Consider the following 23606-nt stretch of genomic DNA (forward strand, 5'->3'; position numbering starts at 1 on the left):
CTACTCTGCCCATGAAGTGTTTGGTTGTATTCAGGAAACTTCTTAGCATTTGGATTAGTCCTGTTGTGCTGACTTCCCCTGTATTGTTTGTTGTCCTTCCCGTCACCTAAAATAATTCTACCATCTAATTAGTGAATTTCCGTCTCCCTCCCTCCCCACCCTTGTAACGAGCAAAGAATGTTTTCTTCTGTGTTTACGCCTTTTCTTGAAATCTTATAATAGTGGTCTCATACAATATTTGACCTTTTGCAACTGACTAATTTGACTCAGCATAATGCCTTCCAGATTCCTTCACGTTATGAGATGTTTCACAGACTCATCATTGTTCTTTACCTTTGCATAGTATTCCTTTGTGGGAATATACCATAATTTGATCATCCATTCATCTGTTGATGGGCATCTTGGTTGCTTCCATCTTTTTGGTATTGTAAACAGTGCTGCAATGAACATAGGTGTGCATATATCTATTTGTGTGAGGGCTCTTATTTCTGTAGGATATATTCCAAGGAGTGGGATTGCTGGATCGTATGGTAGTTCTTTTTCTAGCTTTTTAAGGAAGCGCCAAACCGATTTCCAAAGTGGCTATACCATTTTACATTCCCACCAGCAGCGTATAAGTGTTACACTTTCTCTACAACCTCTCCAAAATTTATTATTTTGTGTTTTGGGGATTAATGCCTGCCTTGAGCTATGGCTGCTAACCAAGAGGTTGGCAGTTCAAATCCACCAGGTGCTCCTTGGAAACCCTATAGGGCAGTTCTACTCTGTCCCCTAGGGTCACTATGAGTCGGAATTGACTCCATGGCAGTGGGTTTGGTTTTTTGGTTTTGGTTTGTTGGAGTGAGATGGCATCTATTGTAGGTTTGATTTGCATTTGTCTAATGGCTGATGATCTTGAACATTTTCTCATGTATCTGTTAGCCACCTGAATGTCTTCTTTGGTGAAGTGCCTGTTCATATCCTTTGCCCATTTTTTAATTGGGTTATTTATCTTTTCATCGTTAAGGTTTTGCAGTATCTTGTAGATTTTAGAGATTAGATGCTAATCAGATTTGTCATAGCCAAAATTTTTTTCTTAGTCTGTAGGTTGTCTTTTCACTCTTTTGGTAAAGTCTTTGGATGAGCATATGTGTTTGATTTTTAGGAGCTCTATTATCTAGTTTTTCTTCTGGTGTTTGTGCATTGTTAGTAATATTTTGTATACTGTTTATGCCATGTATTAGGGTTCCTAAAGTTGTCCCTATTTTTTCTTACATGATCTTTATCCCATCTCATTTCTTATTCTGATTATTTGCTTCCTCTCCTGTTTTTCTTTTGTCAGTTTGGCCAGTGGTTTGTTGGCTTTATTGACCTTTTCCAAGAACAAACTTTTGGTCTTGTTAACTCTTTTGATTGTTTTTCTATTCTCTATTTCATTTATTTCTGCTCTAATCTTTATTATTTCCTTCCTTCTGGTGCCTGAGGGCTTCTTTTGCTGCTCTGTATCTGAGTTGTAGGGTTAATGTTTTTATTTTGGCCCTTTCTTCTTTTTCTTCTTCATTTATTGCTATAAATTAACACAGCTCTTGCTGTGTCCCAAAGGTTCTGGTAAGATGAGTTTCATTCTCATTTGATTCTACGAATTTGTTTATTCCTTCCTTGCTTTCTTGTATAACCCAGTTGTTTTTTAGAAAGGTGTTGTTCAGTTTCCATGTATTTGATTTTTTTTTTTTTCCTTGCTGTTTCTGTTATTGATTTCTACTTTTATGGCTTTATGGTCAGAAAAGATGCTTTGTAATATTTCAATGTTTTGGATTCTGCGAAGGCTTGCTTTGTGGCCTAATATGTGGTCTATTATGGAGAATGTTCCATGTCTGTTGTGTGCAGAGCAAGGCAGTGGCTGATGGCTGCCCCCAGGTGCCTGGGTGGAGGGCATGTCCCTGTCCCCTAGAGCATGTAGTGGGGTGGATATTGCACCCAGTCCTTGGGCACCAGATGCAGTTTGCTGGACAGACTGGGAGGCACCACTTATTCTCAGACTCCTGTCATGGGTGGCTAGATGGAGCATGTGGTACTGCCAGTCCTCAGATCCCTGATGTGGGTGGATGAGTGCCTTGTATAATGGGCAGAACGGTGTCAAATGTCCCAAATTTGCAGCTCCCCCTTGACTGCGGCAGTTGAAAATAGGTTTCAGGTGTATGCTTTGTTGTTTTATGCTAACGAGGACATGTGGTGTTGAATCGGCCCACACAAGTCTACGCAGGGGTGAAGGGCATTTGACATCTGTAGACCTGTTATGTTAGTGCCTAGGCAAAGGGGCAGTGCATATTGAATTGCCCTGAGTTCCTGGCTTAAGAGGTGTGATGGTTAAGATTGTGTGTGAATTTGGCTGGGCCATGATTCTGTGTTTTGGCAGTCATATAACGTTGTGATCACTTCCCTGTTGAGATCTGACATGTGATCACCACCATGATGGGATCTGCTGTGAGTTGAAAGGGAGTTTCCTTGAACGTGTGGCCTTCATCGAATGTAAGTGGACATTCTAGCAGGGCTCAGAGGTTTTTTGCTTGCACTGGATCCTGCATCCGGCTCCTGTTCATCTGACCTCCAGTTCTTAGGACTTAAGCTAGCAGCTTACTTGCAGTCTTGCCTACTGATTTTGAGATTCCTCAATCTTTGCAGTCTGTGATCAAGAACCCTGTTCTCTGACCTGCTGATCTTTTGTTTGCCAGCCCCCATGGCTATGTGAATCAGAAGTCTCTATCTTGACCCATGGACTTGGGACATTCCAGCCTCTATAACCATGTGAGCCATTTCCTTGATATAAATCTCTCTTTCTAAGTTGGTAAAAGTGAACCCAAGGTAGAGTAGGGAAAGTGTTGACATGTCATGGGGTTGTTGACCAATGTCATAAGACAATATGGGTACTAGCTATTTAATGCAAAGCTAGTTTGTTCTGTAAACCTTCAACTGAAGTACAATAAAATAGATAAATAAACCTCTCTATATGTACTGCATCTAAAGTGCCTTTGTCTGAGTCACTGCCTGGAACATCACCTGAGGCAGATGCTTTACAAGACAATCCTGACTGTTCTCAAAATATTTCCCCACCGATTTTGGCTTCTAGACCTATAACTAGACTTCAGTCCCAGTGAGCCCCAAAAGGTGAATAACACAATGTGACCCAGGAGGAGGTACACTACACTCCAAAAGAACTGCTTGACTTTCCTAATATGTACAAACAGAAACCTGGGGAATATGTGTGGGAAGGCTATTAAGGGTGTGGGATAATAGTGCAAGGAACATAAAGATGGATCTGTCTGAGTTTATTGATATGGGTCCACTAAGCACAGATTTTTCAAAGTTTCAGCTCAAGAAGTTAGGAAAGGATCTAATAGTTTATTTGGTTGGGTTGCTGAAGCATGAATTACAAGCAGTGGCCTACACTAAATCAAGTTGAAGTATCACACCTGCCTTGGTGTACTGTAGAAGATGGTATTCAAAGGCTTAGAAATTGGCATGCTAGAGTGGCTTTATCAGGTTAGACCCACAGACCCACACATGGAGTGCCCAGAGGACACACCTTTCACCATAACTGTGAGGAACAAATTTGTGAAGGGAGGCCCAGCATCCTTGAAGACTGTTATGATTGCTATTTTATGTAAATCAGATTTGACAGTGGGAAATGCCCTAACTGAATTAAGACATCTAACTACAATGGGGCTTATTGGACCCCTTGGTAGTAGAAGCCAAGTGGCTGCAATCAATTGACAAAGACAAGGTAGGCATGGTTATAGTAATGAACAGTGGAGTCAAACCAGTAATCAGAATAGTCTGACTCATATGGACTTATAGTGTTGGCTACTTAGTCATGATGTCCCTGGGAGTAAAATAGATATGAAATCTAGTAAATGTTTGATCTGTACAAGCAGATGAATTTCAGATCAAGTGAACAGCAGTCTAACTTGAATCACCAGAATAGAGAGTCACGGTGCCTCAATCAATTCCTGGACTTGAGAATTTAAAGACCCACAACCCCTTGAATGAAGGTGAGGTGGGGTCCCTTTGAGGAAAGACTCCAATACACTGCCAAAAATTTAAACTGTTAATCTTTCTCCCAGCTTTTCCTAAAGGGATCTATGGCCTTTTATGAAAGTGACTGTTCACTGGGGAAAAGGAAATAATCTGACTTTAGGGGGATTACTGGATACTGGCTCTGAACTGATAGTAGTAATTCCAGGAGACCCAAAATGTCACTGTGGCCCACCAGTCATAGCAGGGGCATATGGAGGTCAGGTTATTAATGGAGCCTTAGCTCATGTCTGTCTCAACAGTAGGTCTAGTGGGTCCCCAAAACCATCCTGCAGTGATTCTCCCAGTTCCAGAATGCATAATTGGAATAGATATACTCAGCAACTGGCAGAAAACCCCACAATGGATCCCTGACAATCGGAGTAAGGGCTCTTAAGTAGGGAAAGCCAAGTGGAAGCCATTAGAACTGCCCCTACCTAGGAAAATAGTAAACCAAAAGCAATACCGCACTCCTGGAGGGATTGCAGAGATTACTGCTATCATCAAGGACTTGAAGAACGCAGGGGTGGTTATTCCCACCACATTCCCACGAATCCAAGAGGAAATAGGATTGAAATTACATAATGGAGGTAAAGGAGAGTATGTATGGAATGCAGGAGCTCCCTCAGGGCATCTCTTACTACCACACCCTATGATTAAAGTTAATGGAAAACTACAGCAACCCAATTCTGCTATGACTACTATTGGCCAAATCCTTCAGGAATGAAGGTTTGGGTCACCCCACCAGGTAAAGAACCACAACCTGCTGAGGTGCTTGCTGAGAGCAAAGGGGATACGGAGTGGGTGGTGGAAATACCAGTTGTGGCCTTGTGACCAGGTGCAGAAATGAGGACTGTACTTGTTATGAGTATTTCTGCTTTGTATGTGTGCATCAAATATTTCTGCTGTTTTCACTTGTAAAATATAAGATGTAAACAGGGCTAGTGCATTTTCAGTTGTATGTGTGTTCGTTGTATCATGTTAGGTGCAAGTATGACTTTATAATTCTGTTTATTCAAAGTTTAAGGAGTTGTGTACAGGCGCCAAGTTGACAAGGGGTGGCCTTTGATGGTTAAGATGGTGTGTCAATTTGGTTGGGCCACGATTCTCAATGTCTTGGCAGTTGTATAATGTGTTCACTTCCCTGTTGAGATTTGATATGTGATCACCCCCATGATGGGATCTGCTGTGAGCAGCCGAACAATTGAAAGGGAGTTTCCTCAGGCGTATGGCCTGCATAGAATATAAATGGACATGCTAGTAGGGCTTGGAGGCTTTTTGCTTACATTGGGCCCTGCAGCTGGCTCCTGTTCGTCTGACCTCTGGTTCTTGGAATTTCAGCTAGCAGCTTACCTGTAGTCTTTTTTGCCGACCTTGGGATTCATCAATCTTCGTAGCCTATGAGCAAGAGCTCTGTTCTCTGACTTGCTGATCTTGGGTTTGCCAGCTCCTGTGGCTATGTGAACCAGGAGACATCTATATCCTGTGCCACAGACTTGGGACATTCCATCCTCTACAACCACGTGAGCCATTTCCTTGATATAAATCTCTCTATAGACACTTTCACTTAACTTTCGCAGGTCCAGGGCCTCTTCCACCCAGCTCTGGAGGCTTGTGCAGACTTGGCACTGCTTGGCCTCACCCTATGTGGTGAGACTCCACTACTGCTCACCTCAGCCTGCATGCACTAACTGACCCAGGCAGCAGGGTGCTGGCAACCTCAAAACTGGTACTTCTTCACTGCTTTTGAATTGTCTCTCCTTTCCCCAGCCACTCAGTCCAACTCTTCAGCTTTGTCTTTGATAATCAGGGCTCCTAGAATGTTAGAGATAATCGATTCACTTGTTTTGGGAGGTCTTTGTTGTAAAACAGACGACAGGAAGCATCTGACTATTCCACCATGTTGGCCCCGCCTCTCCACTAGAGCTCTACCAACCTAGCTCTTCAGCCATCTGGACACTGTAAATCTCCAGCTCTAGTTCTCAGTAGTCAGAAATCGGCATGGTCTCCTCAAGTGTCTCCCATCACTATGATCTCTGACTTCTCTGACCATAATCTCCTCTGACATTTCTCACTCCCTGCTCTAGAAACAACAGTGACTTCCTATTCCTTACCACATTAAGTTATAAACAAATCTTACCCCCGTTGGTCTATGTAGCCTTATATTGCACTGTCTTCATTATCTATCATGGTAATTTCTACCTATTTCTTGGCTGATGCTGAGCCAGGCACCATCTATCAATTCTTGTTCTGCTCTTTCTCCAAGGGCTTTAAAATTCCACCAAGTCCATGAAGAACTCACCAACAATTTACAATCTCCTACTCTGAACCCTTACTATTCTTACCATAGGAAACTCACAGTTTAGCACTTCTGTTATTTATCTACAATTCCTAACAGGATTATACACACCTTGAAAACAAAGGCTAATTTTGTACTTTTGTATTCCTTCAAATACCTTGCACAGCTTGGGACACATATATTTCATCATTTTCATAACACCAGATATACCAATAAGTAATTCATTCCAGAATCTCTTTCTCTACCCCAAGCTCTCATCTAATTTTCAAATCTACATAGGCAAGTGCTTAAGGGGCACATCACCTGAATATTCCACAGGCATCTCAAATTCAGTGTATTCAAACTGGATCTCACCATCCTCTATCCTCCTCCCCAAGCCAGGTCTTCTTCCAGGATTCCCTGCCTAGGCACCAAACATGTGCTAAATTAGCTAATGCAGAAATGTGGGAGCTATCTGTGATACCCCCTTTTATCTCACCTACACACATATCTACTCTGCCATGAAATCTATCATACTTTCTAAATACCTGGTTAATACATTATCTTGCCTTCTATAAGTGACTCTGCTCATTCTCTTTCTTCCTGTTCTCTTAAAATATCCCCCTAACTACTCTCCCAGTGTCAGGCTCTCTCCCTTCCTAGTCATCCCTTTACCTTCTTACCACAGTTATTATTCTAAAATGTTTATCTGTTCACGTCACTAAACTTTCTACTTAAAAATCCATCAGTGGCCTTTCATCAACTGCAGAATAAAACACACATTCTCGCCATGTCTCTTATGGACTGGCTTCTGACCACCTGTCCTGCCTCAGCCTCTATCACTCTCTCTAGCTCAGTGCTTTGATCATTATCATGCCCCCTAAGGAGTCTTTTCTGGACACCTTTTTTTTCCAAATTCTCCCCCATGAAAATTTAATACCACATATATCCTCAGTATCCATTCATGTACAGTATGTATATCTGTGCGTTGTATGTAAAAACAGTAAGTTTTTTTAGCCGCCCCCCCCCCCACAAGAATCAATTCTCACTCTGTTGGGGGTGATATTGCCCCCACTGAGAATGCGGGCTTTAGCTGAAGTATTTGTATGCCTCTACACCTCCTTGCTCCTACTTAGAAATGCCTTCCTCTCCCAGATATTTGTACAACAAATTAATTCCAACTCATTGTTCAAAGCTCAGCTCAAGTATCGAACTTCCAGGGAATGTCTCTCGAACTTCCCCAGTCTAACCTAGATATGCTGTCCTGTGCTTCTACAGGATTAGGTACCTATTTTAACACTCAGCATATTTGTCTGTCCCACCTACTGGATGCCTAACTCCCTGAAACCAAGGATGTCACCTTCTTCTTTTCTATATTCCAGTACCGGGATGGTATAAAGAGTTAACAGGCTCAGCTGCTAACTGAAAGGTTGGAGGTTCAAGTCCACCCAGATACTCTTCAGAAGAAAGGCCTAGTGATTTACTTACAAAAAATCAGCCATTGAAAACCTTAAGGAGCCCAGTTCTACTCTGACACACACATGGTCTCCATGAGTCTAAATCAACTCAATGGCAACTGGTTAGCCCGGTACCTGGCAATGAGTAATGTATGCTTGTTAGTTGGTTGAATGAATGATTGGATGAAAAACCTGGTCTTAATAAATATCTGCTCACAGAGGTTATGTGTAATCACTATAAAGTGATTCACGATTGCAAGCCATCTGTTCTTGTCAGGGTAGCCCAGCAGATCTCCTGACAGAGCCCAGTGGTCTAACAGTTCATTCACCTTCGCACCCTAAGCGCAATACCCAGCATTTGTATATCAGGGAAATGGGTAACCGAATTACAAAAGATAAAACCTTTACCCTCGGATGGGTCAGTCTCCCAGAAACCACATTACACATACGTTGAGTCACACAAGGAATAAGAACTACAAATTGAAAATAATTCCCCTGAAACAGCAAAAACAAAGACTACTGAAAAGATCTTTTGAGGGAAAGGGGACTGGAGTGAAGGTTTTAGAAAAACATTGCTGACCTCCTGGGGGTTGTTTGCCAGTGCTCTAAAAGCACGTTTTTTTTAAAGCCTTTGGTACAGTGCCACATGTCCACAGGTAGGCAAGAAGGTGCTGGCTTAATTTTCAAACCAAATCAACTGTAAAAGATATTGATAAAGTTTTTAAATGTTCTCACCAAGCAGATTTCTAAAGATTCTCAAAGCTTAAGAAATCTCATTAACGGCTAAACAGAAGACAAAATGGAACCAGCCCCATTCAAGAGGCTGATGTCATCTATCTCCCCAAAGAAAAGGCCACACTCTCCTTTGTGAAAAGACAGGGTGACATCACCTCCTGATCACATGTCGCTTAGCCCTTCCCCAGCTCATTCCCAGCTGAAGTGTTCTCTCCCTTTGCAAATATCACTGTTGTACTCACAAAGCTCCTTGACCTTGTTTGTGTGCGGGGTTCCATAGCCCAGTAAATGAAGGCCTCTGGGAGCGGAAGACCAGAAGAGACAAGGGGTGTGTGCAGCGCAGCTGACTGGGAGGCCGCTATTCACACAGCTTGCAGAAAGTTCTATGTTTCCTTCCACAACCCAACGGAGGCCTGCGAGGCAGAATTCAACCTCTGGACTATGCTGTCAATGGTGAATACTGTCAACCGATTAGCCAGGCAGGGCAACTGTGACCTTTTCATTATTTCCAGGGTATGACTCTCTTTGATGGTATGCATAAAGGCACAGCGATGTGGTTTAATCTCACTTCACCACGGTGCCGCTTTAAACACGGGCCATCAGATAAAGCCACTTCGTAGACCTGTTTTCTCAAAGCAGGTGGAAGATGTGTGGGGTCAACAAAGAAGTACATTTGTAAATGGGTTTATTTACTAATTGGCTTGCCAAATGAAGTATGTGGGGATTCTTCTTCAGCAGAAATGCTCAGGAAATGATGTCACCGTAGTTTTGTGAACTCTCAGCAGAATTCTTCTGCTCTTATTATTACACAGTTTGGAAAAGAATAGGAAGAAAGAGGGGGCCTGAAATGTGATTCGGTTCTGATGAAATGAGGGTAGGAGTTTAATGCCACTTCCTCTGACCAGGTGAGGAAGAGCAGCTCCGGGGCCAGGGGACTGGAGGTCCAGAGTCCTTCCACTTGATTCTGAGAAGAACTCTAGGGGTGCTCTGCAGAGACAATATTTTTGAATATTTTTTCTCCTGATGCTACACACACACACACACGTGCACATCCACACACACGCTTCCCACACACACATTCAAGAACATTATTAACTATTACACTTTACAATTGTAATTTCTCATAATAGTTGAAGTATTGGAGTCCCACAACTTGCCAAGTTCAAGATCCTACTCAACACTCATTTGTTTGCAATATGATAAATTTCAATAAAAAAACAGGGTGCAGTCCCTATCTGTGTCTCAGACCTTAACCATGTATTATTACCCATATGGCCTGGACTCTGCTTAGCTCTCCAGGCACCTCCAGCATTGCTCCCTGCTCTAGACTTGCTGGTTTACTCATACTCACCCTATTTCCTCCTACCACAGGGTTTTTGCACTATCTGGAATCCTCTTTCTTCTTCCATTTGCCTAGTCAACTCCTAAATATTTTTAGTTGTTAGTTCAAATGTCCCATTCTCACAGAAGACTGCCCTGACCTCCTGACTAGGTCAAACACTCTATTGTGGGTCCCCATGTCACAACGTATCTCTTCTTTGTAGCATTTATCACACTTTTTATTTTATTTGTGTGATTATTTGCCTCATGTCTGTTGCCCTCACCAGCCTGGGAGCTCCATGAGAATAGGAAGCCTGTCTGATGTGAGTGGCCACTGTGTCCTCAGCCCAAGCACAGTGGGCTTATCATCTGTGGAATGAATAAATGAATGAAAAACTCATGACTTATGTCTACAGTTTATCTCCAAAGGGTAAAAACTGGGGAATGGGGGGAATCAGTCTCATGGAAGACCTTTTTCCTGATCTTTGTCTTCTTTGTTGGTGCCCTCTTCTCTGACAATCAGATGCAGAGTATAAACCCTATGTAGTTATAACACTGATTAACTATTAGTTTATCAGAGTCGATTCATTTTGCACAGATCTAAATCACTAGATCCTGTTCTAGAAGGTTCTTCTCACTTTAATTTAGACATAATGGACAGCAGTGAGTTAAAAATGTTTCAGTTTTGGCCCCAGCTGGCAAAATTGTGTTGCATAACTCTGGCTCCAACTTAGTAAGTTTTCAGCAATTGGGAGAAAGTTTTCAAATAGTAAACAGGAAAAGAGAATAGACAGAGGGTGTCTTTGACTCCCCCAGAAAAAGATTCCAAAGGGAACTGGTAGGAAGAAGTTTTCCCAACAAAAACTCAGAGATTTCATCAGAGGATTTAGTTGTGTGTAACTTGTTGGCAGGAGGCATAGAATGGTTGCAAGAATGCAGCAATGCAGTAATTGGGATGTAGCCAATAATGACCATAAATAAAAAATTTCTTAAGGTGGCCTTGGGCTAGTACAGCTAGAACCACCTGGAGGTTGGGGGCAGCAGCCCACTGAGGGGAAAGATATACCCAGCAAAGTTACTGTTCCTAAAAACCTCAATTGTAGCTGCACAGCAGAATTACTTAGGGAGCTTTTAATACTACTCTCCTACCTCCTGAGCCCCAGGTCTCCTGGTTAAATTTCCACTCTCTGTCCCATGTGAAAGCTTCCTCCCCATTGGGTCTCTGAAGCAATAAGCATCTTTCTTAGAGGGGCCCCAGCTATCATTGAAACAAGCTGTTTGTACAGGGTGCCCTTTCAGCACCTTAGAAGGCTTCTCCTAGCTCTAGGGATCCTGTCTTTTCTACCATTTTATGTCTCCAGCCTTCACATCCACTCTTGCCTATTCCTCAAAGTGTGGCCCACAGAGCAGCAGCAGCAGAATTGCCTGGGAGCTTGTTAGAAATGCAGATTCCCAGGCTCCACCCCAGGCCTACTGAATCAGAATCTGCATCTTAACAAGATCCCCAAGTGATACATATGTACATTAAAGTCTGAAACACACTGATCTGGGGCACGCTCCTAGCCCTTGAAAACCTAGGCCATCTCCCAGGATTTTTCTGGCCCTTCTATGTCTTCTCACAACTGTCTCTCTTTTCCTTAGAATCACGTTGTTTCAGAATCCCAGAATAACAGAAATGGACTGTATTGTAGAGATGAATCAGTTCAATCCCTTCGTTTAACAAATCAATAAATTGACCATCCACTTGATGAACAGGAAAGTCCCAAACTTTCACAAGGTTAATTATCATAGCTCATTTACTCTGGGGATTCATAACCTACATTTCAAGTTATAAATAGCTCTGCGGATCACCACTGACCGAAAATCCCATACTTACTCTTTAACAGAAATACACTCAGGCCCCAATTCATGATCACTTTGTGAACAGATGTATTTTTCATCATTTGCCATAGACTTAACCTCAGAATGTCCAATACCTGAGTGTATAATAGGGCTATTCAGTTACATATAGCTCTGGGATTCATATAATCAACTCGCTATAATGTTAACAACCCTTGAGGGTTTTTCATCCATGACATACATTCACATGTGCTCACCTTGGGCTCCCCCCTGGACTTTGACAGCCTGGCCACAGCTTAGATGTCTGTGTACAATTCTTGCCATAATACAGTATTGCAACTTCACTTGTTTTTCAAGTTGACCAAAACTCACCAGTGAGCTCTAACATCCTGGTTGAAAATTACTGTTGTGATATCCACAAGGACTACGTTTTTCAGGTTTGGGTTCCTCTAGGACAGTGGGCCTCAAACTTTAAAGAGTTACACATGAAACTACTTAAAACACACATTTTTGGCTGTACCATTAGAGTTTCTGATTCTGGGATGGGACCCCAGTGTTTGTATTTCCAATAAGCTCCAGGTGATGTTGAGGCTGCCGTTTGGGAACCCTCTTTGAGAACCACTGCTCTGGGGCCACCTGCCTAGACTGGCCCACATGACGTCAAGTATAAAAGTCTCAGACCTCTCATTAAAAATGACTTTTCTCCTTCAGAGGAATTACTATCTCTAAGTTCTTCCTGAACCACCAATTTGTAGGGCCCTGAGGTACCCCTCCTCTGTTTGGCAGGTACAACACACATTATCCTGCCTTAGTGCATCACTACCTTACGTTCCCTTCTCCTGCTCCTCCTCTCAGAATACGTTCCCTGCTCCTGCTCCTCCTCTCAGCCCAATCCTTTCCCCTCCCCTGCTCTTTCTCTGATTTACTCTCATTTTTTCTCTACCTCTGTCATTCTTTATTTAATGTCATCTTTAATTCCAATTCTATTCCACTGTACCTGCAAAACTCCCATCTCACCTTGCAAACTTGCTTGCCACACCCAGATACAGGTCTTCTCTCTAGAAACTTTGTTCTGTTCCCTCATTTTGCTTAGGCAATTCCCAGCTGCATCTTTTTAGCCAGTTATTTAAATCCTGTTGATTTTGACTTCACTTCCTCTCTTAACCCTAAAACCAAGGAAAAAAACCCAATCCATTGCCGTGAAGGCAATTCTGACTCATAATGACCCTATAGGACAGAGTAGAACTGTCCCATAGAGTGTCCAAGCAGCAGCTGGTGGATTCAAACTGCCGACCTTTTGGTTAGCAGCCCTAGCTCTTAAACACTATGCCACCAGGGCTTCTCTCTTAACCCTAACAGGATTTAATTCTCCAGGTTCTACTAATGTCTAAGTAAGCTTTCTAAAGCTTAGCACCAGATTATACCCTGGTTCCATTATTTGTTGATTGTATTGTTTCCAAGTATGGAACTGGAGAGGGAAAATTTGTTGATCAGATAGCAACTGCCAAATACAAGTGAGATGGGTGCAGGGCTTACCGTGAATGAACCACTGCATCTGAAACCCTTTCTCACGGTTACCAACCCCATCGGTGTAGAACAGCACACGAAGCTTGGACCCCGTGGTACTCCCTGGAGGGGGAATATCTGTTCCACAGTAGCGCCCCATCCGTCGCGATCCATCGTAGAGCTGAAACCAGAAAGAAACTTCCCAATGTAAAAAAATATCACATTGTTTGTCAGATGGAAAAAGCAAAGTCTACACATATAGGAAAAGCTGTCCCTTGGTTGAAGAGTTAAATCTGCTGAGGTAGGTTGAGTACAGGAGCCTTAACATTAAATATAGATAATCACATAATGTTTTAGGGATGGATCTAATTCCTAAGCCCAATGAATTTGGAAATCTTACTATAATTGTTCTATTTTATGTCGACCTAGCAAGTCCTCTCCAAAGGATAATACAGGCACAGGATAGGGAGATGGTGGGCAGAATGGGCCACTTTCACCTATTAGTCTGTCTGGGCTAGGCTCTTTCACATCTGTAAGCCTCTGTTTGCTTGATAGGAAAAATGCCTACCTTATGGGAAGGCTGCATGTATTGGTGAAGCCATACAGACAGAGCCTAGCCAAAATGCCTGATGCAGAAGAGATGCGCAGCGAATAGCAGCTATTACAATTCTAAGCAATGTAATTTTCTGTAAATACATATTAACTGTTAAAAAACAGACATTTTAGTTAGCTACAAAAAGGAAAATACAAAGGTTAATCCCACTGAAGATAACCACTGTTACCATTTTGTTAATACCAGACTTTTTTTCTTGACAATATTTTTTCATTTATATATGTGTATATACAAGTATTACATATATATGTGGATGTACAGGTATATGTGTGTGTCCCTGTGTATAAACTTGGACTAGATATTCAATTTTTATTTACCTGTTTGTCACTAAGCATGTCAGTAACTAGTCTGTGTAAACATCATTTTTTTTTTAAATAATTTTTATTGTGCTTTAAGTGAAAGTTTAGTAATTATTTTAATGGTGGCATAAACGCCACTGATACACTGAGTTAACATTAACAATTCTATTGCTGGTCATTCAAAGTATTTCCAAATTTAGTCAACATAAACATTTGTTTGATTTTTTTTTTTCCCCCTAGATGGGGAATGAATAAAACAGTGAAATCTTTTATGGCTTTTGATACACATTATTAAATTTCTTACCAAAATGTTTATACCAATTTAATCTCCCATCAGCAGTTTACAGAGATGTTTCTTTTAGTGGATCTTTTTTTTTTTTTTTTTTTTGGTAATGGCGACTGCAATTATTTTTAAAATCGGTGCTTATTTGATAGTGAAAAACTATTTTTTTTTTTTTACTGTTATCTTAGTTTGTGATATATTGGTTGCTTTGTGATTGAAGGTTTTTTTTTTTTTTAACATGCTTATTGGGCATTTATATTTCTTCTTTAGGAGCTTTTCTGCTGAATTCCCCCCACCCCCATTTTCCATCGGGGTATTTATATATCCTGTTGTGTACCCTTCTTTGGCCCCATTTAATAATTTCATCAGATACATATCTCCAAACTAAAAACAAACAAAAAAGAATCCCAGGACAAAAACCATTCAACCCTATCTGTTCACCTGGGAAAGAAAACAATCCAAAAAGATCAGCTTCCTCATGACTAAACCAAAAAAAACCAAACCCAGTGCCGTAGAGTCGATTCCAACTCATAGCGACCTTATAGGACAGAGTCAAACTGCCCCATAGTTTCCAAGGAGCGCCTGGTGGATTCGAACTGACGACCCTTTGGTTAGCAGCCGTAGCACTTAATCACTATGCCAACAGGGTTTCCTCCTCATGACTAGTGCCATTATATTTTCTCTTTATCCGCTCAGTGTTCCTCTTACCCTGGAATGAGCTACTCATCACAATAAAATGGAAAATGTCTGACAACAGACTCACGGACTTCCTCGATCATTCTCTTGCAGAGTATGTCAAAGTGCATGTGTGTGTGCTTGAATTTATTTGTGGATAAATTTTGAATATGGCTTTAAAAAATTACAAGCTGACTCTGATGGATTGAATTAAGTCCCCCCAAAAATGTGTGTATCAACTTGGTTAGGCCATGATTCCCAGTATTGTGTGTCTGTCCTCCATTTTGTGATTGTAATTTTATGTTGAGAGGATTAGGGTGGGATTGCAACACCACCCTTACTCAGGTCACCTCCCTGATCCAAGGTAAAGGGAGTTTCCCTGGGATAAGGTCTGCACCACCTTTTATCTCTCAAGAGACAAAAGGAAAGGGAAGCAAGCAGAGAGTTGGGGACCTCATAGCAGCAGGAAAGCACCACCAGGAACACAGCAAGTCCTTCGGACCTGGGGTCCCTGTGCCTGAGAAGCTCCCCAACCAGAGAAAAATTGAGAACAAAGACCTCCAGGCTGACAGAGAGAGCCAGCAGAGAGAGAAAGCCTTCCACTGGAGCCAAGGCCCTGAATTTGGACTTTTAGCCTGGTAGACTGTGAGAAAATAAATTTTTCTTTGTTAAAGCCATCCACTTTTGGTATTTCTGTTATGGTAGCAGTAGGTAACTAACACACTGACCAAATTATTTTTATTTATTGAAACACTGTGATATAAAATATTGTTTGAAACTTATTCATATGAGCATGTAAAACTTTATAACCAAATTTTATGAAATATTCCTATAGTCCCTTCGCTAATTTCTATAGCCAGGCATGAATTAGTTTTCCTTTGAAACCCCTCAGCTTTTTATTTGCACTTCTTTTGTGGAAGTGATTATATACATTTGTGTTATGTTTACAGGTGTGCATGTCTGTATCCCTACGTGACTGTGTGTTCCCTCAAAGCACAGATTAGCTCTTGAATTCCATTCATTGTCTAACACAGGACTTTAAGCAAAAAAAATAAAAATAAATAAATTTTATTAAGCAAGGCAGGTTTCTAATACGTTTGTCAATGAATGAATGCAATGATTTTTCCACAGCTGTATTTATTTTAGTAGGATTTAATCTGCACTATTTTTTTTTTTTTTTTTATTACTTGAACTCTGCGGTTAGATAGTAGGGTCCTACAGTCCTAAATTTCAGCACACTTTTTTAGTCAGTGAAGGTTCTGGATACTTTGTGGCCATTCTGCTGAAAGAGGGGGTAGGGAGAGCCTTGTTCAAGGTCATTCTGAAAGCCAGGGGCAGCGCTCACAATAAATCCATATGTTTAAGTCTAGGCCTGTGTACTGAGTTCTAACAAGTGGCTGTTCATCAGACACACATTCTTGTGAGACTTGGGGGAGGGTCAGCAGAGATTTAAACGAAGAAGCTCAGAAAACCATTGTATCACTTACCCTTTAGGACTAAGCCTAAGCATTTTAAACAAATGAATAAAGATGAGTTTATTTTTCAGGATTATCAGTTCAGCTTCTTTTTTTCTAACACTGCTGCTTCGAGTGTGTATATTTATTATCAAGTTTCTAATATTCTAGATATTTGACAGAATACATGAGGTAGTAAATGAGAGAAAGTACAAAAACAAAAAACAAAGAGGAAACAGTAACAAAAGCTAAGACTCCCTTCACCTCAGATCTCTCTCCCATTAGCTAATGCAGGGGTGAAATTGGAGGCGGACGATGAGCTCAGCGTTGCAATCTGTGGACTCCTGAATTACTGGGCCACTGTAGAACATTTGGGCTCTGGTAACACAGTGGTTAAAGAGCTTGGCTGAGAACCAAAAGGTCTGCAGTTTGAACCTACCAGCGGCTCTGTGGGAGAAATTGTGGCAGTCTGCTTCTGTAAAGATTCACATCTTCGGAAGCCCCACGGAGCAGTTCTAATCTATCCTATAGGGTTGTTGTGTGTTAGAATCAACTCCATGGCAATGAGTCTTTTGTTTTGGTAGAACGTTTACCTCGGGTTCACAGTTTTCATTAATTCTAGCATTCTAGTTTAGGGATTCCAGTTGAAGATTAAAAAAAAGAAGAAGAAAACGAGTTGCCATTGAGTCAGTTCTAAGTTAGGTGACCCCATATGTGTCAGAGTAGAACTGTGCTCCATAGGGTTTTCAGTGGCTGATTTTTCAGAACTAGATCGCCAAGACTTTCTTCTGAGGCACCTCTGGGTGGTCTCAAACCTCCAACCTTTTGGTCACCAGCTGAGCGCATTAACCATTTGCAGCACTCAGGGACTTCAGTTCAAAATTAATTAATACAAAAAATGAACATACTGTTCCCAAGCGTAGATATATAAACAAACAAATGCTCTATTGTCTTCCACCCAAAAAAGGCTCATTCCTAACTTTGGTTTGTTGTTTAGTGACAAAAGCTTTAATTATTTAATATGTATCCATATAGGCTTTATGGATTTTACAAAATACTAGGCAACAATGTTTGAGGAATTATATTTTAGATTCTATACAAGATTATGAACTATATAGCATTTTTGCCTCCCAGCTTAACAAGGCTAAGAGATGTGACATTTTCACATGATTTAGAGAGGATTTCATTTCCTTTCCGGATAAGATTATTTCATCGAAGGAAAGCCCCTGAGTCCTAGCCACAAGCAATCTTAAATAACAGTGTGAATGGAATTCAGGGGGGATGCAAAAGGAGTGGGTTTGGAGTGAGCATTGATAAATGACAACTGGTTTTTTAGTTTTTTTTGCTTCTGGAGGGGAGGGGGTGATGCATTGAAATAAACATCAAATAGGCACTGACGAAAATGCCTAAATATAATGTCAAAAAAATAAATGAATTTATTAATGCAGAACAATATCTCGATGGGAAAACAAAAATCCCCCACTCCCAATTTTATTAAATCAGGTTTTTTGTTTATATTCACACAAATGGTTAACATCACCTCTAGAATTCATTCCCGCCTAAATTTACCACACAGAAAGGAACAGTCATTTTTCAAAGTACACAAATACTGGTTACCATGGAAATCTGTTGGTTCACGCTGCTTCTGATCCTGTTTTCAGAGCAGACTGTTAACCACAGGACATTCCAGCTGTGACTCATTGCAACTATGGGCAAGCACGCTGGTTTGGTCCCGCTAAAAGTAAGATTTCCCCTGCTTTTAGAGGGCCAAAAGTTCTACTCCATATGAACAATATTTGAAGTCGAATTAAGTCCATATAAAGGAAAGTACTAGTAATTAAGATTTTCACTTTGAATATGCAGATCTAATTTGTATAACAATGCTCAGAGTTATATTTTTTTAAATACCAAAATAGTGTTTATATTTCTAAGTGGGCCATTAAATGTATCTTCAGATGCGGATATCTGTGTATTATAAAGCCTACCATGGAGAGTATTTTCAATTATTCTCTTACAGAAGGCCATTTAGGATTTTTTTGGTTGAAAGGCCCAGCCCCACCCCGCCCAGGATCATCTCAACTACTCTTTGTACACTCAAAGAGGAAGGAAATCTCTTGCCTAAGCCACATTTACCAATTTCTGTGTACTTCCTTTGCTTGGGTTTGATAATTTGGCACGTACATAGCTTATTAAACCATTACTGACTTCAGACTCCAATTGCAATATGAAATGATTCGTGGGCTCCTAAATATTAAGGACTCATACAAAGTGGAAGATACAAAACTGAAGACATATAAACTGTGATTAATCACTGACACAGACAGTCCAATTTATGTAAGATAAAGGGTTTTGTAGAAATTTTAAGAATCATGGAACTCAAATTCTTGAAGAACATATCCTACACTCAGCTAATGTGTAGCTAACTCTGTTCCCTCAGAAAGCATCAACTTTAAGAATCACAATAATTCTAATAGTAGGAATGTGCTTTTTTGAATGCATCTTTCTAAATTATTTTATGATTTTGAAAATTTATAACTGTAAGGAATGAACATCTAAATTGTCTCATATATATAAGAGAATGGGATGTGCATATTGACTGACTTTTTTCTAAACCCATTTTAGAACCACAATGACTGACAAAGAACTAAAACTCAGCCCTTTCTATTTTAGATTGGCATCTTATTCTATATATTGTTTTTCTTGTTTCCTTGAAGTTTTCTAGGAAGAAAATTCAGATTTTTTTTTTTATATTAGAGAATTAATTTTCAGAATTTTTTAAAAAAATAGTCCATGTAAACATCGAAAACTAAACCCGTTTCTGTTGAGTCAATTCTGACTCATAACTCCTCTATAGGACAGAATAGAACTGCCCTGTGGGGTTTCCAAGGAGGAGCTGATGGATTTGAACTACTGACATTTTGGTTAGCAGCTGAGCTCTTAACCTCTGCACCATCAGGGCTCCGCAGCCCACAGTAAACCCTCCCCCAAGCCCCAGTTGCTGTAGAGTGGATTCCTACTCATAGCAACCTTACAGGACAGAGAAGAATTGTCCCATAGGGCTTCCAGGGAGCAGCTGGTGGATTCGAACTGCCGAACCAAGGATTTCTTTTTTACGATATCATAAATACAGAGAAACTTCTGGGGGAAAAGAAGGTCTATTTCTTAAGACAAACTTGTAAAAATTCCAAAGGAAAGTTTATCTTTTAGAGTTTAATATGTAATTAAAAGAATTCATCTCTTGGGAGGGAGAATTCCAGGTATAGGAGAAAATCTCCTATTTGTAGAGAACAAAAATTCTAATCAATGTAAACCAGGTAATCAAATTTCTGAGAACTATACTCAGTGAGTTCATGGAATGGCTGAGAAATCAGATTATTTTTAACAGGAAGCAGGAAAATAATTTTCTCATGGGGACCTAATATATTCTCTGTGGTAAAGTCAGGTTCTGCATTCACAAGATTATATTTTAAGCAAATTTTAGAAGTGAAAATTACTTAACCTCTCTTAGTTACAGAACCTCTCCTTATCTATAAACTCGGCATCAGAATGGTGCTTATCTCATAAGGTTGTTGTAAAAAAATGAGATAAGCTACGTAATAGGTTTACTATGAGGCCTGGCATACAGATGGGCTCCAAATGTTATTCTAACTCTTGGATAGAGGCAATGGGAACCAACAATTTTTCCAAAGAACCCAGTCCAAAAACTTCTTTGAGAAAAGAAATATGATGGCTATAGAGAATTTGAGCTGACTTACGAAAAACACTTCACAGAAATCACGTCTGGCTAGACACGGAAGAAATGAATCAAGTGAGGAAGTAGGTGGCCATTGCTTGTAGTGGGTCGCTATGACGACCTGGTTCTGTGTGGAGACTCAGACATCGCTGACGTGTGGGGTGCTCAAAGCAAATCACACCATGACGTTTGGGGTGAACATAAGCACAGTGTCTGTATGGGGTGGAGGGAGAACAGTGGGGTCATAGCAGGAGATAACAGAGAATGTTAGAAAACCAGAGTCTGTTGGGGTTGCCCTGATGAGGTGAGGTGGATAAGGGAGAGATGATGGGCAAAGAAAGTGGCTCTACGCCATAAAAGGAAATGTGTTTTTATTTTCTGTTGCAGCCTTTCCCCTTTTCCTGTCCTGCCCAGCCCTGTACTCTAGCTGCGGAGCCAGGGAGCTCCCCAAGGAGCAGGAATTGGTAAATTCTTGGAACATCTCTCAGATTTTCCCCACCCCAAGAACAATTGTAACAGGATCTATGGAAGCTGCCTCATTAGAGTACTTATTAAGAATTCTGTTGCTGAACTTTACACATGAATCTCCTGGATAAACTTGGAATTTTAACAACTTGCTTTAACTTTGAAAGGCTTTTCAAATGTTCCTATAACAACAATGGAAATCACCAAAGGAGAGTCAGATAACAGGGTAAAGGGCTCTCATTGTAGATGAGAAAAGCCCAGGGAGATAAATACAAAATCAAATTATGGAAGGTAAATTAGGCAAACGTTGAAAGGGACAGCTATTAAGCAGAGGATGGTAGACCCAACTCTGCTCCCCACCAGCCTCAGGAGGCTAAGTTCCATCCATTAGACACACAGCCATTCACAGAGGCACACATCTATCTTCCCAAGGCACAGGAAAGGCACACTGCCAGATGCCAACAGGGTGGGGTAGGAAATATGAAATGTCCGTCTAAAATTAAACAATTACTCATGCTGCTGGCCTTGCATGAGAGCAAGAAACCAACTAAAGACCACATTCGGAGTTATTTTGTGTCACTCTGAACTAGAATCTGTCTCAAACACTGACCATCTAGTCTCCTTTCTATCTTGTGGCCGGTTGCTGTCATTTCTTAGCAGCACACTTATGTTTTTATTTCTGCTTTCTATGTATTACTCATTTTAGAAGCTACAGAGGCTGATCTGGATTTAATTTTTTAAAAATATCATTGTCTAATCGTGGATGTGCACAAAGATTTAACTACCAAGAAGTTTACTCCAAAAACCAAAAACCAAAAACCAAACCTACTGCCATGGAGTCGATTCCGACTCATAATTCACTCCAGCATTGTTTATAATAGTGAAAATGTGAAAAGATTCTAAGTGTTTCACAATGGGGATTGGTGAAATCTATTGTGATGGCACTGGGTGGGGTTTTATTGTGATGATGGCATGTGCAAGGTTTAAAATGATGCACTATAATAAACAGCATGGAGAAATGTTCACAAGCTGTGGTTAGGTGAAAAATAGTGTTAAAGAATAGTATGTACAGGATGATAGCATTTGAATATGAAAATAAATATCTAGGGAGAGGACAGGAAAATGAATACCACCAAATGTTATTAGTAGATGTCTCTAAGTGATGGAATTTTAGATTATTTTTGTTTCCTCTATATTTTCTATATTTTCCAAATTTTCTGCAATGACTATGCATTCCTTTTTGCTCAGATACATTTATTTTTAAAGCATTATCTTTGGGGACCTATGGACGTGGCAATGTGTAGATATGCACTGGAAAATTGTTCCAGTCTCAGAAGTCCATACACTTTTAGGTTGTCAAATAAGCTAGCTGGCCCACAAAAAATATTATACTAGCTATCTCCATAATCTTTTTTTATGTATCTCAAGATTATACATGGAAAGTAGTCCATTAAAGTCTTTTCATATAAAGGAATCTGTTCCAGCATTAATTTAAAACTATAGTTTGTCCCTAATGCTTCCTTCTTATTGTAACCAGGTTTTTATTATTAATGAGACTATTTCTTCAGGTTTCAGGGGCTGAAGACTTCTTCCAAACCTAAGTATTGATGGTCACTGATCGAACAATAAGTGCCTAATTCCTTCCCTAGTGGAAAGTGAGATGCTTTGAAAGCCAAGAGTACTCTTCCATGTATACATGAACATTTAATGAACAATAGCCTCCCCTTTGCCAACTGTCTCACTACAGTGAAACACAAAACGTTTTTTATATTATTCTCCCTCCTAAGTGCCTCACCATCTGCTACAGATGAACTCAGGAGCAGGGAGGAATCTGGTTCATAGAACAAAGTGAAGTCATAGACTCCTGAGCTAGAAGGAAACAGAATACCGTCATTCAGGCTCTTTCACAATTCAGGGAGAGTGGGAAGAGAAAGCCTGTTAAATAAATCATAAATGTAGAAACTGAAGGGTAAAGATGTCTTTTTTTTTTTTCTTAATTCTGAAATGTTGCAATTGGAAAGCTGTCCCGTTTTAGAAAGCAGAAATTCAACAAAATTAATCAAAATCCATAATATGATTACTGATTTTTAAAATATAGCATTCTGATCCATGCATTTGTATTCATACTGGTGTTTTTTCAGTGCTGGAAGGGACCTTATATGCATTTGCGGCCACTGTCTGAGGAACAGAGCCAGGTGAGGACAACCAGGGAATGAAGATGTGGCATCAGGAGTGTAGATAGAATGACTTTAAGTTTTGTGTATCTAAGGGGATTTTTATTGGCTTAAGGGTTTTTTTTTTTTTAAGGGTAGTTTTGTAACTATCTGTAGGGTTGGTTATTACTCATCTTGATTCTGTCCTTCATGTTTGACAGAATATGGAGATATATACAAAGTTCCTTCTGAAGGCTGGTACATTTGCCTCCTTCACTGCAGCTAATTAACACAGTAGTATAGAATTCTCCAATTCTCCATTGTGGAGGCTGCTCAGAAAAGACCAGCGTGTCTTTTTGAGTATGGGATTCTGATCTCACTAAGATAAACATCCCTTCTACTAATTTTTATGATTAAAAATCACATTTTACTCAGGCAACTTTTTGAGCCTAAATTTCTTATAAAATGCCTCTCATTATGTTTAATGACACTGCAAAGTGTTTGGTTTAATTAACCAAATGATACACCTCATTTTAAACTTCTTTGAGTCCAGATCATGCTTAGTACAGTGCAGGACTCATATCTGGTGTCAAGACATAGAATTGTCTGGTACCCATACCGTTGTCACCTTTTATGCATGTTTTTGAAATGTGGTTGTCCTCAGAATTATAATGGCTTATCTTTGAATTCTAAGCAAAATGCCAGGCATCCTAGAAGCAAACTTCCTTTTACAGACAGTTCTGAGA

At 40.3% G+C, this 23606-nt stretch overlaps 1 protein-coding gene across 1 annotated transcript in view; it reads right to left on the minus strand.

Moving 5' to 3' along the window:
* CUBN (cubilin) overlaps positions 1 to 23606 on the minus strand; it is a gene marked incomplete at its 5' end in the record, with an annotated part of 354010 nt that overhangs the window by 200472 nt on the left and 129932 nt on the right. The window contains one exon of the mRNA XM_003410564.3: positions 13216 to 13366. Within this exon, the coding sequence (XP_003410612.3) occupies positions 13216 to 13366 (151 nt within the window). The remainder of the gene's footprint in view (positions 1 to 13215; positions 13367 to 23606) is intronic.

The sequence above is a fragment of the Loxodonta africana genome, chromosome 4 (genome assembly GCF_030014295.1).
Source record: "Loxodonta africana isolate mLoxAfr1 chromosome 4, mLoxAfr1.hap2, whole genome shotgun sequence".
Taxonomy (NCBI): domain Eukaryota; kingdom Metazoa; phylum Chordata; class Mammalia; order Proboscidea; family Elephantidae; genus Loxodonta; species Loxodonta africana.